This window comes from Diadema setosum, chromosome 2 (genome assembly GCF_964275005.1).
Source record: "Diadema setosum chromosome 2, eeDiaSeto1, whole genome shotgun sequence".
NCBI lineage: Eukaryota > Metazoa > Echinodermata > Echinoidea > Diadematoida > Diadematidae > Diadema > Diadema setosum.
Genome location: NC_092686.1, coordinates 17,126,954 through 17,140,642, shown reverse-complemented (window position 1 = coordinate 17,140,642; position 13,689 = coordinate 17,126,954). Strand labels below are relative to the sequence as shown.

The 13,689-nt window shown below is 37.3% G+C and overlaps 1 protein-coding gene across 1 annotated transcript; it reads right to left on the bottom strand.

Moving 5' to 3' along the window:
• Window positions 1-7,881: 7,881 nt before the first annotated feature.
• On the bottom strand, window positions 7,882-10,842 carry LOC140242955 (solute carrier family 15 member 5-like). Its single transcript, XM_072322702.1, has 2 exons — window positions 10,488-10,842; window positions 7,882-8,096 (listed from the first exon to the last, which is right to left on the bottom strand). Exons 1-2 carry the CDS (start codon window positions 10,840-10,842, stop codon window positions 7,882-7,884), a joined length of 570 nt encoding a protein of 189 aa, XP_072178803.1.
• Window positions 10,843-13,689: the final 2,847 nt, after the last annotated feature.

Sequence of the window (13,689 nt, the reverse complement as noted above, 5' to 3'; positions counted from 1 at the left end):
AACATCGGTTTTTGCCTGCAAACTAACTTTTCACGATAAGCTGGGGTCGGTGTAGTGTAGTTTCCAGACGTTTTTATTTCGTCTTTATTTCTCCGAGTTGAAGCAAGCCAAGTGAGAGTGCATACCCAGCGATTGTGACGCCCGAACCGTTTTTGGTGGCAATCATTGAGCATGCACCCTCACTCGGCTTAGCGCAATACAGCGGGCTTCTGCACAGTACACAAACTGTAACTCAGAGAAATAAAGGCGAAATAAAAACAGCTAGAAATTAAGACTAGGGTCGGTAACGCTTGTTGAGATTGGGGCACTGAAAATGACAAAATTATCACAGTTTTTGCATTTATTTCACGAAGGATTCATCGAAACGCCTTAAAAGTATATATGTGCATGTTGCTAGAGATGTCAGCAATACAATGGGATATATTGTGCATGGTTACCATGGTAACCGGATGCCTACAGGTGATTGGTAACTCCCAAAAATATCTGGAATTTAGACAGGTTTGTTTCTTTTGCCTTTCGTGCACATCACTCATTGAAGATGAGCTCTACACTGTAAAATTAGTCTGGATAAAAAGGGAAAAGACGCCCAAAATTTGTCCCTCATTCTCTCCTCAGCATCAATTCATTACTGCACGTTTTGAATAAAATTTACATATCATGATATGTCATTTCATTCTATAATATATATATATATATATATATATATATATATATATATATATATATATTTTTTTTTTTTATACAATAGCTAACGAACGCAAAAGTACGCTTAATTCTTTGATGGATAATCCAGCGCACGTGTATATTCCTTCTTTAGAAAGGAATTTATCGGTATTCTTGAATAAACTTCCTTTAAGAACATAAACAATCAATTGCTTTCCTCTGCTCTTTTCCAGGATTGTTTTGAATAACCATCGCTCTGTAAATACTCGAAAGAGCTACTATAGAATACTGGCTTTGCTTTCTGTATTCATCTTACTTTTAAGGGAAATTTGTGTCCATACATTATTAAAAACTATATACATTTGCCTGTGCTTTGAAGTCAAATTTGTGTTGAAAGTACGACGGGTGCAATGTATTTTTCATGCATTTTACTATTCGAAAATGATATTTTTCTTTCAATGGCCGTTTATTATGCCTTTGCTTACAAATTTTGGATAATACTGGTTGCCATGGCAACAGGGAAAACTTTTTTAATGAAAATCAATAAAAAAGTGTGTGTGTGTTTTTTTTTTTTATTGCATCTATAAGAAAAACAAAACAAAACAATGTTTGCAGCAGCAGGAGGCATTTTGGGGGTTACCAGTCACCTTTAGGTATCCGGTTACCATGGTAAACATGCACAATATTATAACTTACAATGAATCCCACTGTATGGATGACATCTCTAGCAACATGTACATATATAGTTTTATGCAGTTTTGATGAATTCTTCGTGGAATAACTGTGAGTTTGTCGTTTTCAGTGCCCCAAATAGCGACAAGCGTTTACCGACCCTAGTCTTAATTTCTAGCCGTTTTTTGTCTTTATTTCTCTGAGTTGCAGCTTGTGTATTATGCAGAAGCTCGCTGTATACATTGCGCTAAGTGGAGTGAGAGCACACACCCAGTGATTGCGATTCGGTCGTCACAATCACCGGGTATGCGCTTTCACTCGGCTTGCTTGAACTCTTGAAATAAAGACGAAATAAAAACCGCTAGAAACTACACTACACCGAACCCAGCTTGGCGTGAAAAGTTAGTTTGCAGGCAAAACCCTTGTTTATCGAAGAAAAAGTATATAAGACTACTACACGCAGCACTGGCACTGGCGCCTGTAGCAGTGCTAGTGGTGCGTGTAATAGTCTTGGCGTGCGCAGACTCTTTTACGTTTGTTCCAACAAATCATGATGAAAAGTGGCCAGTAAAATTCTACTGACACCACAATTTGGAACCACATACTACCTGGGGATGTTCATAGAGGTCCCATCTACCACCTTGTCTGGTCAAACCTTTTCTGCGGGGTGGGTTGAACGAACTCCTTAATTAAGCCTCTTACAGGAATTAGCGCCTTGACTAAATATCCCACAAGATGAAAGTCCTATATGAATTGCAAACCGTAACTGCTTTTCTGTCGTCATCGCACAGTACAGTGTATTGTACAGCACGTCAAATTATTACATTACGCCCTCTGCCGATGTACACAGTCATCATTAGGCTCCAAAACACTACAAACCAGTAAACATGGGAAGCAGAAATCAACTCATAACCTGAAACACACACACACACAAATATGGCAAACAAATAGGTATCAGCGTGAAGCTTAGACTCTTGGAATCATAATGAAATACACGTAAATCTAAAATCATGTTTGAGCTGGACAAAAAAAAAAAAAAAAATAAAATAAAAAATGCGTGAATCGTAATTCCGGAGAGAATTGCTTTGCTGTTTTTCCATGGCATTGTGCTGGACATTAACTAGTTCAAAAAAGGTCACAGAAACACATTATTAACCTCAGCTTCTGACCTGTCGTTGGATTGACGTAAGTGTGATATAATTCATATATATATATTATATATTATATATATATATATATATATATGATATATGATATATGATATATACCAACAGACTGTAGTGAAGAAATCCGGACCAATGCGTAATCCCTACGTGACAAGGTTTAACCTTACCGGCGTTCTGATCATGTGAAACAATTAATTCAAACCACAACTGTATCATTGTAGGCTTTTGTCAATCTCACCTGCAGAAAACATTAACCCTATACCAACTTTCACACATGCATATGGTTTTTCATAAACTCTTTACCATTATCGTCAAAAAAAAAAAAAAATCACCGCTGGTAAGCGTTCTTTTCTATGATTTTGATATATCTTCCTCCCCAGTCTCTCACAGTGACATGCTGTTCAAAGTGTCTTTCCTGTATTGCCAGATCCACTCAACATACAGTCATGAATTACGATAAATGTGCAATTTGTTGTCCGTTACACAGCCTCTACAACTTCAGTCTCTCACAGTTTGTTCAATAACGCCATCAACTCATGAAAAAAACAAAACAAAACCAAATGTTAATGATGAACATGGATTTATTATTCTAAACATTGTGCTTGCCAAAAAACACTGGATTTCAGTAGACATGTGATAATCACCAGACTGCGGCATATCTCATGTTACTTGTGGCTGTCTCAAAATACAGCACCGGTGGCTGTCAGTGCCGTATCTAGCTGTACAATCGCAGCTCCCTCTACGAGCCGTACTCTAAATTCACAAGCTCAGGTATAACTCTCGCTTCTGCTATCACAATAAATATCCAATACTATTCAGTACGCACAGACCTGACTTTTGTGCAGATATACTAAAATGTGAGTCATATCATTTTCTAGCTCTTCCATCTATCGCCATTTTACCCGACCTTTAAAGGTACTATAACCATTGAGAGCAGTGATTTAAAAATGTTCAAAATTATCATATTTCGATGCACACGAGTAGATCAGTGGTGTCACAAATATCCTACCAAAAATTACAATAAAGCATAAAATATAATGAGATATCAATATTTTTTTCCTGAATAACCCGTAACTTTAGAGGGTTTATTCTAGAAACAATATTACAACTAATGTTCACATTTTGTACATCTAACAATACCTAACATTTATCATAACGATACTGATTAACATTTTAACATTGGTGTGTTTCTTTCCCTAACTCACATTTTAGAACTATTTTGAAGCAGTAAAGCTGGGTTTCTGTTTCATCTGCAAATGGCAAGTAATACCTTTAAGCACAAACTTTTCCGTGGGTTTGTTATGTGACTATGATTACAGTATTAGTAGAGGCTACTATGTAATCCCGTGAGATTTTTGTGCCAAAATTGATTTTTTTTTTTGGCTATCTTTGTCAATTTGGGGGTGTTGAATCCAAAAAACTTTGGATCCATTTTTTTCCGACCACGTCTTCAGCCGCCATTTTGAATCTCAAAATGGCCGCCATAGCAAACTGTATTTTTATCCATATCTCATTAAGTGAGCATTGTAGAAGCTTCAAATTTGGTGCAAATTGCATGGTTGTGATGTCAGACACTCTGGTATATCTTTTTCTGGTATTGTTAATTGTTTTGATACAGTTTGTAGGCTGCCATCTTGAATTTCAAAATGGCCGCCCTAGCAAACAGTATTTTGAACCATATGTCATACAGTGAGCATTGTAGAAGCTTCAAATTTGGTGCGAAATGCATGGTTGTGATGTCAGATACTCTGATATATCATTTTCTGATATTGTGGATTGTTTTGATTTGACAATTTATAGGCTGCCATCTTGAAATTCAAAATGGCCGCCATAGCGTTTTTGCCCATATCTCAGGTTGCAATTATTGTAGGAGCATCAAATTTTCAGTAATGCACATGCTTGTGGAGTCCAACGTTCCAGTACAGCTATTTCCTATTGTGGATCATTAGATAGGTCACCATCTTAAAATTCAAGATGGTGGTCACAGAAAAACATGTAATACTGCGGTAAGCGCCTTAGATGAATTTGCCAAAGTGTCCTAGTAAGACCGAATTCATTTTCAGGTCACGCAGAACGACAGCCATCTCTTAATTCAAAATAGACGCCATAAATTCAGACTGTAAGGACGAGGTTCCAATGACGTCATAAAGCCATCCTGAGGGGCAAAAACTACGTGAGGGGGGGGGGGGAGGGGTCCCATACCACTTCCCATTAATGCGGGCAAGCGTGTAAGCGTTACATCCCACGTCCCATGATAGCCAAGCGGGTATGTGGTTTGTTTTTGCCTCTTAGGCAAAACATTATCTTGTGTCGTGAAACCTCGTTGATAGTTATATTTAATCCCAGTTATTAAACATCTGTACAAAAGCAAGCATTGATACGATTAAAGGTGATCTTCAAAAACTTGATGCTGCCTCGAGAGAATGAAGACAAACAAGGAAAAGTCTCGCAATGGCAAGAAATGCCATGGTCACCCTACCAGGCATCCCACTCACAAGATTGTTTTGTTGACCACAAAATGAAACAACTCATCAGGGAGCTCATAATTGCTGGATGTATTTCTGGAATAACACAGAATGAATAAGGAATGCCAATGAGTAGGTTTTCCTGATTGTCCTTGTGTGGGTCATCCTCAATTATCAAGACTTTCATAGATTTTCATAGATCCTCGGAGAAACTATCATTCATATTATTCTTTCTTATATTCTTATATTATGACTCTAACCTTTTCTTTTCCCATCCCGACCCAAATATCTTAGCAAGAACAGTAAACGAAGAACTGAAAAAGGTTATACAATGGATATACGCAAATAAATTGTCACTTAATATTCAAAAAAAAAAAATTATGCTTTTTAGTAACTCTTTAGATAGCCTCCCGGGCAATATATCATTTGATACTACTCCCCTAGAAGAAGTTTCTACTTTTAAATTTCTTGGTGTTTGCGTTGATAACAAGCTTTCATGGAGGAATCATATTGATAGCATATGTAAAACTATTTCACGAAACATTGGCGTAATGAACAGATTAAAATATTATCTTCCTTCATGTGCATTATTAACTCTTTACTCTAGTTTGATACTACCGTATCTAAACTACGGGATTCTTGCTTGGGGTAATACATATCAGATATTACTTGATAAACTTTTTTTATTGCAAAAGAAAGCACTCAGAACTGTTTTTAACCTAACTACAAGAGAACATACAGATCCTTTGTTTTTTTACCATAAAATACTAAAAATAAAAGATTTGTATGTGTTTCAACTTGGTCAGTTCATGTTTAATTATAACAGCAACTTTTTACCCAAAATATTTCACGACTCTTTTCATCGAAACAGTCATGTACATAACTATCCTACGCGACGATCCAACGAATTCCATCTTCCATTCATGAGAACCGTACATGCCCAAAATACATTTCTGTATACCGGACCCAGACTTTGGAATAATCTAGATAATAGCTTAAAAGACTCACCCTCATTCCTCACATTTAAATACAAATTCAGAAAACATTTGTTATCTACTTATAATTCTAGATAATCTGAATTAATTGTTTTAATTTATGCTTGAGGTTTCACCTGTCCTGATGTCGCAGCACTTGGCGTGTTCTGCATGCAGACCTCTCTTCTCTCTTTATTCTTCTTTCCTCTTCCTTCCTGTCTTTGTTCCTCGTAGACTTGTATTGTCACCGTCTTCTCTCTTCTCGGTACTGTCTCGCGTCGTATATGTGTGTGGGTAACTGAATGTCTGTACGAGTGTGTCGTCCTTCTTATATTTTCCCGGTACACCAGTTCAATGAACACCGTCTGGGCATTAGCATTGATACTTATTTCCTATTATTGTCGAAGCCAGCGTATAGCTATATTTTTACAAACGACTTAAGTAATCTATATTTAATATAAATGCTGTAAGAAAATAATAAAACAAACTTGAATAATATATTGCTTACTCATCAGTTATCTAGGGATCCACGTCCTACAAGCTTAGCTTTTTTGTGGATCGCTATTTTCCAAAATTGAAGTTATTTTCTGAAAGCTCGCGAAGTATACATGTATACGCATCGTTCCTTCTGATTATTGTACATATGTTGATGTATATAATTTATTTCGTATATTACATGAACCTTTTGTAAAAGTGTAGACAATATCATTTATGATATGTATACTTTGCATTACGTTTTGATTTTCTTTGATTGGAAATAAACTATGATTGAACTTGAACTTGAACTAGACTTCCAAGATGCTTACTGCTGTACCGCCAAAGATTCTAAAACTACAAAGGAGCAATAATAGCTCAGTTCTGTGGCACTTTGGATGCATCAGAATTCCTCAACAATTTTTGATACAATTATTTCTACCACTGTATTAAGAGTTACCTAATGCTAAACTCAATAATGTCACTGATTGATAGAGAGAAGCGAGAGAGAGATAGAGAGAGAGAGAGAGATAGAGAGAAGAAGAAGATGATGGTGATGAAGAAAAGAATGATAATAAGAAGAAAATGACACTCACCAGTCTTTATTTGTGGAAGATCATGTTTTCTTCATCAGTTGCACCAAAATATGTATTCTTCAATTTCTTACTATGTATAATTGTTTATCCCTGTCTATGTCTGTCTATACATTTTCTCCGTCCCTCTTTCTGTTGTGTAGCTGTTGTCCTCATAGATAATGCAGACTTGTCGTCTATTCCTAAAGACTCTAACTGTAATTGATTTTTCGTGATGTATTGACTCTTTGCTAAGTTTTACTCTCCGTTAGTTACAGACATAGTGTTTATGATACATGGAAGATACTGAAGGATGGAACTTGTTAAAACTCGCTCAGATGCCTTGCATACAGAACGAAAAGTGGATAAAGCAACTTTCTAAAACTCGCCTTGTAATTAACAATAAAAGGCACCTTGGAGTCTTTAAGATTCTAAAAAAGTCGTATTTCATCACAATTAAATTTGGGACCAAAAACCCAAACACTTCATTTAACTTCCATAAAGCATGACTCCATGCAGACACCGAGAAAATACATCGTACTTTATATCCTTCTTCAATTAAGAAAAAATAAGATCTGGGACTGACGGATGACTGAAAGACGGACTGACAACCAACCGGCATCATCATCATCATCATCATCATCGTCCGCTTTTCTCCATCCCTTGATGTCTACGAGAAGAAACTTAAGACTTTCCTTTTTAATGCTAATCTGTGACTGATTTTTGTTGTGAAGTGCTGTGAAACCAGTCGTTGACTGGGTAAGGGCGCTATATGAATGATCCGATTGTATTGTATTGTATCACCTCTGTGTTACCCTTTCTGGCTGAGAAATAAGAATTATTAGTCCTCAAGAAATAAGAGTGTTCGTAATTGTCTTCTCACCAATAACTCCACTTACCAATGATAGATGGCTTGTATGGTTCTGACTCCGAATTCCTCCATCTGGACTCCAGCGTATGGTCCTGTACACGCCTTGATGGGTGATGTCCCCACGTTGACTATGGCAAGCGTCAGGATGAAGAAATTTCTCTTGGTCTGCAGGGAAAAGCCGTACGCTGGGCCGTAGGCAGCCGACCAATCGTATGCAATGAGGGGTAACATAGCGGTACCTACCAGACAAAATCAAACCAAGTATAGTGATTATCGCACTTCATATTGTAACATAAACCAAGGAGGTACTGGGCGAACTTGATTAAAGTAACGGCCGATTTTGACGTATATAGACATGACAAGATCCTTGAAATCCTTGTTAGTACTTCACAAGACATCTAAAATATGCCTCGATACAACACTGAAAAAAGAATGAAGATTCACTACATAAATTATTCACCCTGAATATGCTAAATGGAACAATATCAAAGAATAGGTCTGAAGAAATGTTATCAGAACCTGATATGAAGTAACTGTATCATGTTGGAATATTGCCAAACTTCGTTGTATAATGAAATTATATTACCTCAAGGTTTGACTAAAAACAGTGATATCCACGCTTACCGTAAAAGACACAACAAATCTTATCAATTTTCCTCTATTCGTAGTTCTAGCCCTTAAGTTCTAGCCCTTAAGACAATAACCTCTACTGGCTCTGCATCCTGGAATGAGATTGTTTCTGTTCGGTTGCCATCAAGCCCTTAAGTTTACCTTGATAACATGAAACATAATAAATATCTCTGCGTTCTCACAATGGTGCCTCTCTCGGGTGATTACATTATTGTTTGTTTGATTGAATTGCCACTTTATTTTGCATTGTATAACTTGAGCTTAATTATGAACGTTATATGATATTTTGCGCATTCCAAAATTTATTACATTCTCGACATATTGTATTCTTGTATGTTTCGTCATTTGTCGTCATTGAAACATTGTACCAAACGCTTATTATAATTATGGAGTCTACATCTTACAAGCTTTTGCTTTTTAGTAGGTTCCTCATATTTCACATTATATCTATGTTTAATACCATCACTAATTGGCTGTTGTGTTCAACTTATTTTTCGTAATCAAATGGAATATAAATTTGTAAAAAATGTGGAATATGGAACAATAAATACAAAAGTATGAAAGTTGTTGCTTATTATTGTTCCAAATGATAACATACAAAATGTATTATTTATTGGCGACAATCGCCATGGAAAATTATACGAAGTAATAGTGATATCAACTCATAAGTCTTCCATTGTAATAACTCGTCACTGAATTCCTTCTTTCTTAAATTAAATCATCAGGACCAGATTATGGCTATCACTGATAGCCATAATCTGGTCCTGATGATTTGATGATATGGTATCAGAATGATGATTGTAAAGAGGAACTCAGCGGCTATTTCATGTACAGAGTAGAGTGAGAGTTATGGGATATCATCTCATCTGGCTAGTATATAATTTAGACCAATAATACACAGAGCTGATTCTTGAAAACATGTCAAACATTCAAATCTCGTTACTTTCTTGTTTGACATCCAGCATTTAATATAGTAATATTCGTTTTTTTCTGTTATTTCAGATTAGCAGGGCGCTACGACGCTTTACGACATATCGTCCGAACAGCTCCTCCAACTACTGATTCAATCCCTGAATATCTCAAACTTCAAGGCATTTCAGATCTTGGAATATTCTTAAGACATTATTTGATGAAACAATGAGACGACAAAAGCTGTTTTTGCACTATTTGCAAATGTGTATTGGGCATCATCCTTCTCGAAGACTGGCATACCCGCAGACGGACCTAACTAACCCAGCATTCGATTTTAACAAGGGATCGCAGACCAAACGGAACAGCGCCAGTGTCAGTTGAGCAAATCTACATTTCGCTTGTAGCTCTTGAATGGTGATACGGGAGTTCAAAGGATTGGTTTGCTTTGGCGGAACTACCTGAACACCCATGAAAGCGGAGTCAAATTGATCAACAAAGTTATAGAAAACAAGGGGCTACTCTTTAAGTATAATTATGAGACCAATATCTTGACCAAGCAACGAGTGAATATGTGACAAGAGACACAATTACAGAAGTCCCTCTGTCAGTCGGTGACAAAGTCGTTTAGTAGACAATATCTATACATACAGAAAGTGCAATACCAGGACGCGGAGAAATCTCATAGACAAAACGTAGTGGTAAAAGGTCAAAATGGTGACCTCGTTTGCCTCATCGAACCCCATTTCCAGCCCTTTACATAGACAGATAACTGTTTCGGAAACACTTCTCTTTCTTTTCTTTTCTTTTTTTTTTCGTTAGAGGGTTTTCCAGCAAACCACAATAAAATGCTCAAAATGTATAGAAAATGGTCATTTACTCTGCATTTCAATGCAAAATTAAAGAACATGAATGAAATCAGGTCACGTGAGCAAATAATATGATGCCAAGACGCCGTGACAAAATGCAATAAGATCGAGTTAAAGTCAAAGGTGGGCATGACTTATGACAAATTATTTGTTGTACACCAATCATTGACATAATCGACGTTGTTATCTAATAATAATGAGAGAAAAGCAGTGCAAATTTACCGACAAGACAAATCAGAAGTCCTAAATAAATTGCATTGTACATCCCCAGGTAACCATCAGCTATCCATCCGCCAAGACTTGTCAGGACATAGTTGGTTCCTGTGAAGACGAGACTGAACACAGCAGCATCGGCACTCGAATAATCCAGGTCGTTGGTACAGTACAGGACGAGGTTCACTACGATTCCATAGTAAATAATCTTCTCCACGAAGTCTGCAGCAGCGATGCAAAGGAACAAAGCAATGTCACGGGAGGACGGCTTTCTGCACTCAGGACTCGCCTCCCCGGCGTGAGTCAGCGATGGTCCTGCAGACGTATCGTCTGTAGTTGACTGCACAGAGTCGTACGTAGCCATTCTCAAATGTACCCGAATTCCAAAAACGAGGCAAAGCAAACAACAATAGTTTGCTCCAACAAATTCCTGAAAGGAGCCTATAGTGGCAATGCCCTACGTCATTCGCTGAGCAGCTCAAACTTCACTTTCAGCTTCTAATGTTTTGTGTTTGGACGCAATGCTAAATGAAAAGATTTATTATCCTTTATGGGATCCATCCAGCAAATTCGAACGAACTGCTTTGATGTCTTCCTTACGAAGTAACAGTGTTTATACCTGAGATCTGCTTCGGCAATTCGGCAAGCTTGTCTATCAGAATCTGCTGGTACCATCAGAATGTGATCATCGCAAAGGCGGCACAGCTTCGCTCCATGTGTAGAAGTTAGAGGCAGGCTTATGACAGAATTATATGATTAGGTAGCTGTTCACAATGCCATCGGTATAGACATCTTTGTTTCGTTAAAAAATGCTTAGCACTATCCTTGTAAAGAAGATAGAAAAATCTAGCGTCACTATAAGCATTCAAAACATAGTAACTTTTATGATTTTGTATATCATCTTTTAAGCGCTTTGCCTCTTTCGTTAGCAAACGCTCGAGACATTTCTCTGCCTCTAGATTTATACGATCTGGTTGTTTGTGATATCATTTGTGACATACAAAGGATCCGTCATTCTGTCTCCACGTAACAGAGATATAATTATGTCAAAGGTTATATGATTTTCTTAAAACTAAAGGAATAGAGTATACCTCCACGAAGCAAAGCAAACTTCATATCATCAGAGTGGTTTTGTGACCATATTGTCATAATCATAATGTATGTATTTTTTAAGGACACATTTGAAATCAGCACTAGCTGTGGCTGAAAGTGCAATTACATCATACGTATGTATGTATGTATGTATGTATGTATGCATGCGTGTGCCTATGCACGTGCGTATTTGTTTATTTTGTCATTTGTTACATTGCTTATTTCCATGTATTTGTCTGTTTGCCAATTACGTGCGTAAAAACGTGCATATGCTTAGATTCATAAATGTTTACAATGGGTCTGTTTTCATGTGTCATGGATGCGCATGCATTTAGCAGTAAGCAATTACCAGCTTTATGCAGTTAACTCAGTGGTGTTAAAGGGATATTGAGAGGGATGTAGGACATGAAATTATGACGTTGCACAAAGATACATGGTGTGTGTACTATACTATGTATGCAGTGGCGTATCTAGGAGGGGAGGGGGGCAAGGAGGGCACGTGCCCCGGGCGCTACTCCTTGGGGGCGCAAAAAAAAAAACGAAAAAAAAAACGAAAAAAAAAAGAAAAAGAAAAAAAAAACGAAGAAGAAGAAGAAAAAAGAAAAAAGAAAAGAAGAAGAAGAAGAAAAGGAAAGGAAAAAATCGCCCGGAAAAGGGGGGGGGGGGGGCGTGGGTGTGGAGAAAGAATGGTGGGGGGGGGGGGCGGGGCAGAAAACCAAATCAAACAAGATATAAACAAAACATGATGATGACGTGGAAAAAATGAAAATTTTCGGCTCGCTCGCTGCGTTCGCTCACCAAAATCTATATAAATAAAGAAGGTTAGAACAAAACGTGATAATGACGCGGACAAAATGACAATGTCTATATTGTGTTCACACATGTAATTTTATATTTAGCAGGCAAAATGTTTCACGAAGCAGCGGCTGCAATTTCTTTCGTTCTGAAGCGATCGCCAATTGGATCAAAAGAAGGCGCCAACGATTTCGAACATACGGGGGAGGGGGCGCAAAAAAAAAATCAAGCAAGATAAGAACAAAACGTAATGATGGCGCGGAAATATAAAAATTTCGGCTCACTCGCTCGTACAATTTAGAGTATTTTTTTCCAAGTCCACAGTTTGTTGGTGTAAATCGTTATCTATAAGGCCGCCACTATATCTTGATTACGATTGTAAACTTTGATAAGCAAAAAATGACAAGAATTCTTTGTTTTGTACTCTGAAATACAAAAAAAAATTTCGGCTCGCTCGCCAAAATTTATCAAAAAGAAGAAGAAGAAGAAGAAGAAGAAGAAGATAAGAACAAAACGTGACGGTGACGCGGACAAAATGACAATGTCTATATTATTGCGTTCACACATGTCATTTTATATTAAGCAGGTAAAATGTTACACGGAGTAGCGGCTGCAATTTCATTCGTTCTGAAGCGATCGCCGATTGGATCTAGAGAGGACGCCAACGGTTTCGAACATGGGGGGGGGGGGGCGCGCAAAAAAAAATAAAAAAAGATAAGAACAAAACGTAATGATGACGCGGAAATAATAAAATATACAAATTTCGTCTCACTCACTCGCACTGATTTAGAGTACTAGTATCATAAGTCCTCAGTTTGTTGGTGTAAATCGTTATCTATAAGGTCGTCACTATATCTTGATTAGAACTGTAAGATTTAATAAGCAAAAAATGACAAGAATTCCATGTTTTGTAAGCTGAAATACAAAAATTTTCGGCTCGCTCGCTGCGCTCGCTCGCCAAAATCTGTCAAAAAAAGAAAGAAAGAAAAAAGAAAGAAGAGATAAGAACAAAACGTGATGATTTCGGCTAACTCGCGCGTACTAATTTAGAGTACTTTTTAAATTCCTCGTGTAGTTTGTTGGTATAAATCGTTATCTATAAGGCCGTCACTTATATATCTTGATTAGAACTGTAAGATTTGGTTAGTAAAAAATGACAAGAAGTCCATGTTTTGTAACCTGATATACCAAAATTTTCGGCTCGCTCGCTGCGCTCGCTGGGCAAAATTTATTAAAATTCATTACATTTAAATCAACCTCAAAAGACCCCTTTTAAGTGCTTGAAAAAAATTAGGGGCGCAATTTTCGCGCTTGCCCCGGGCGC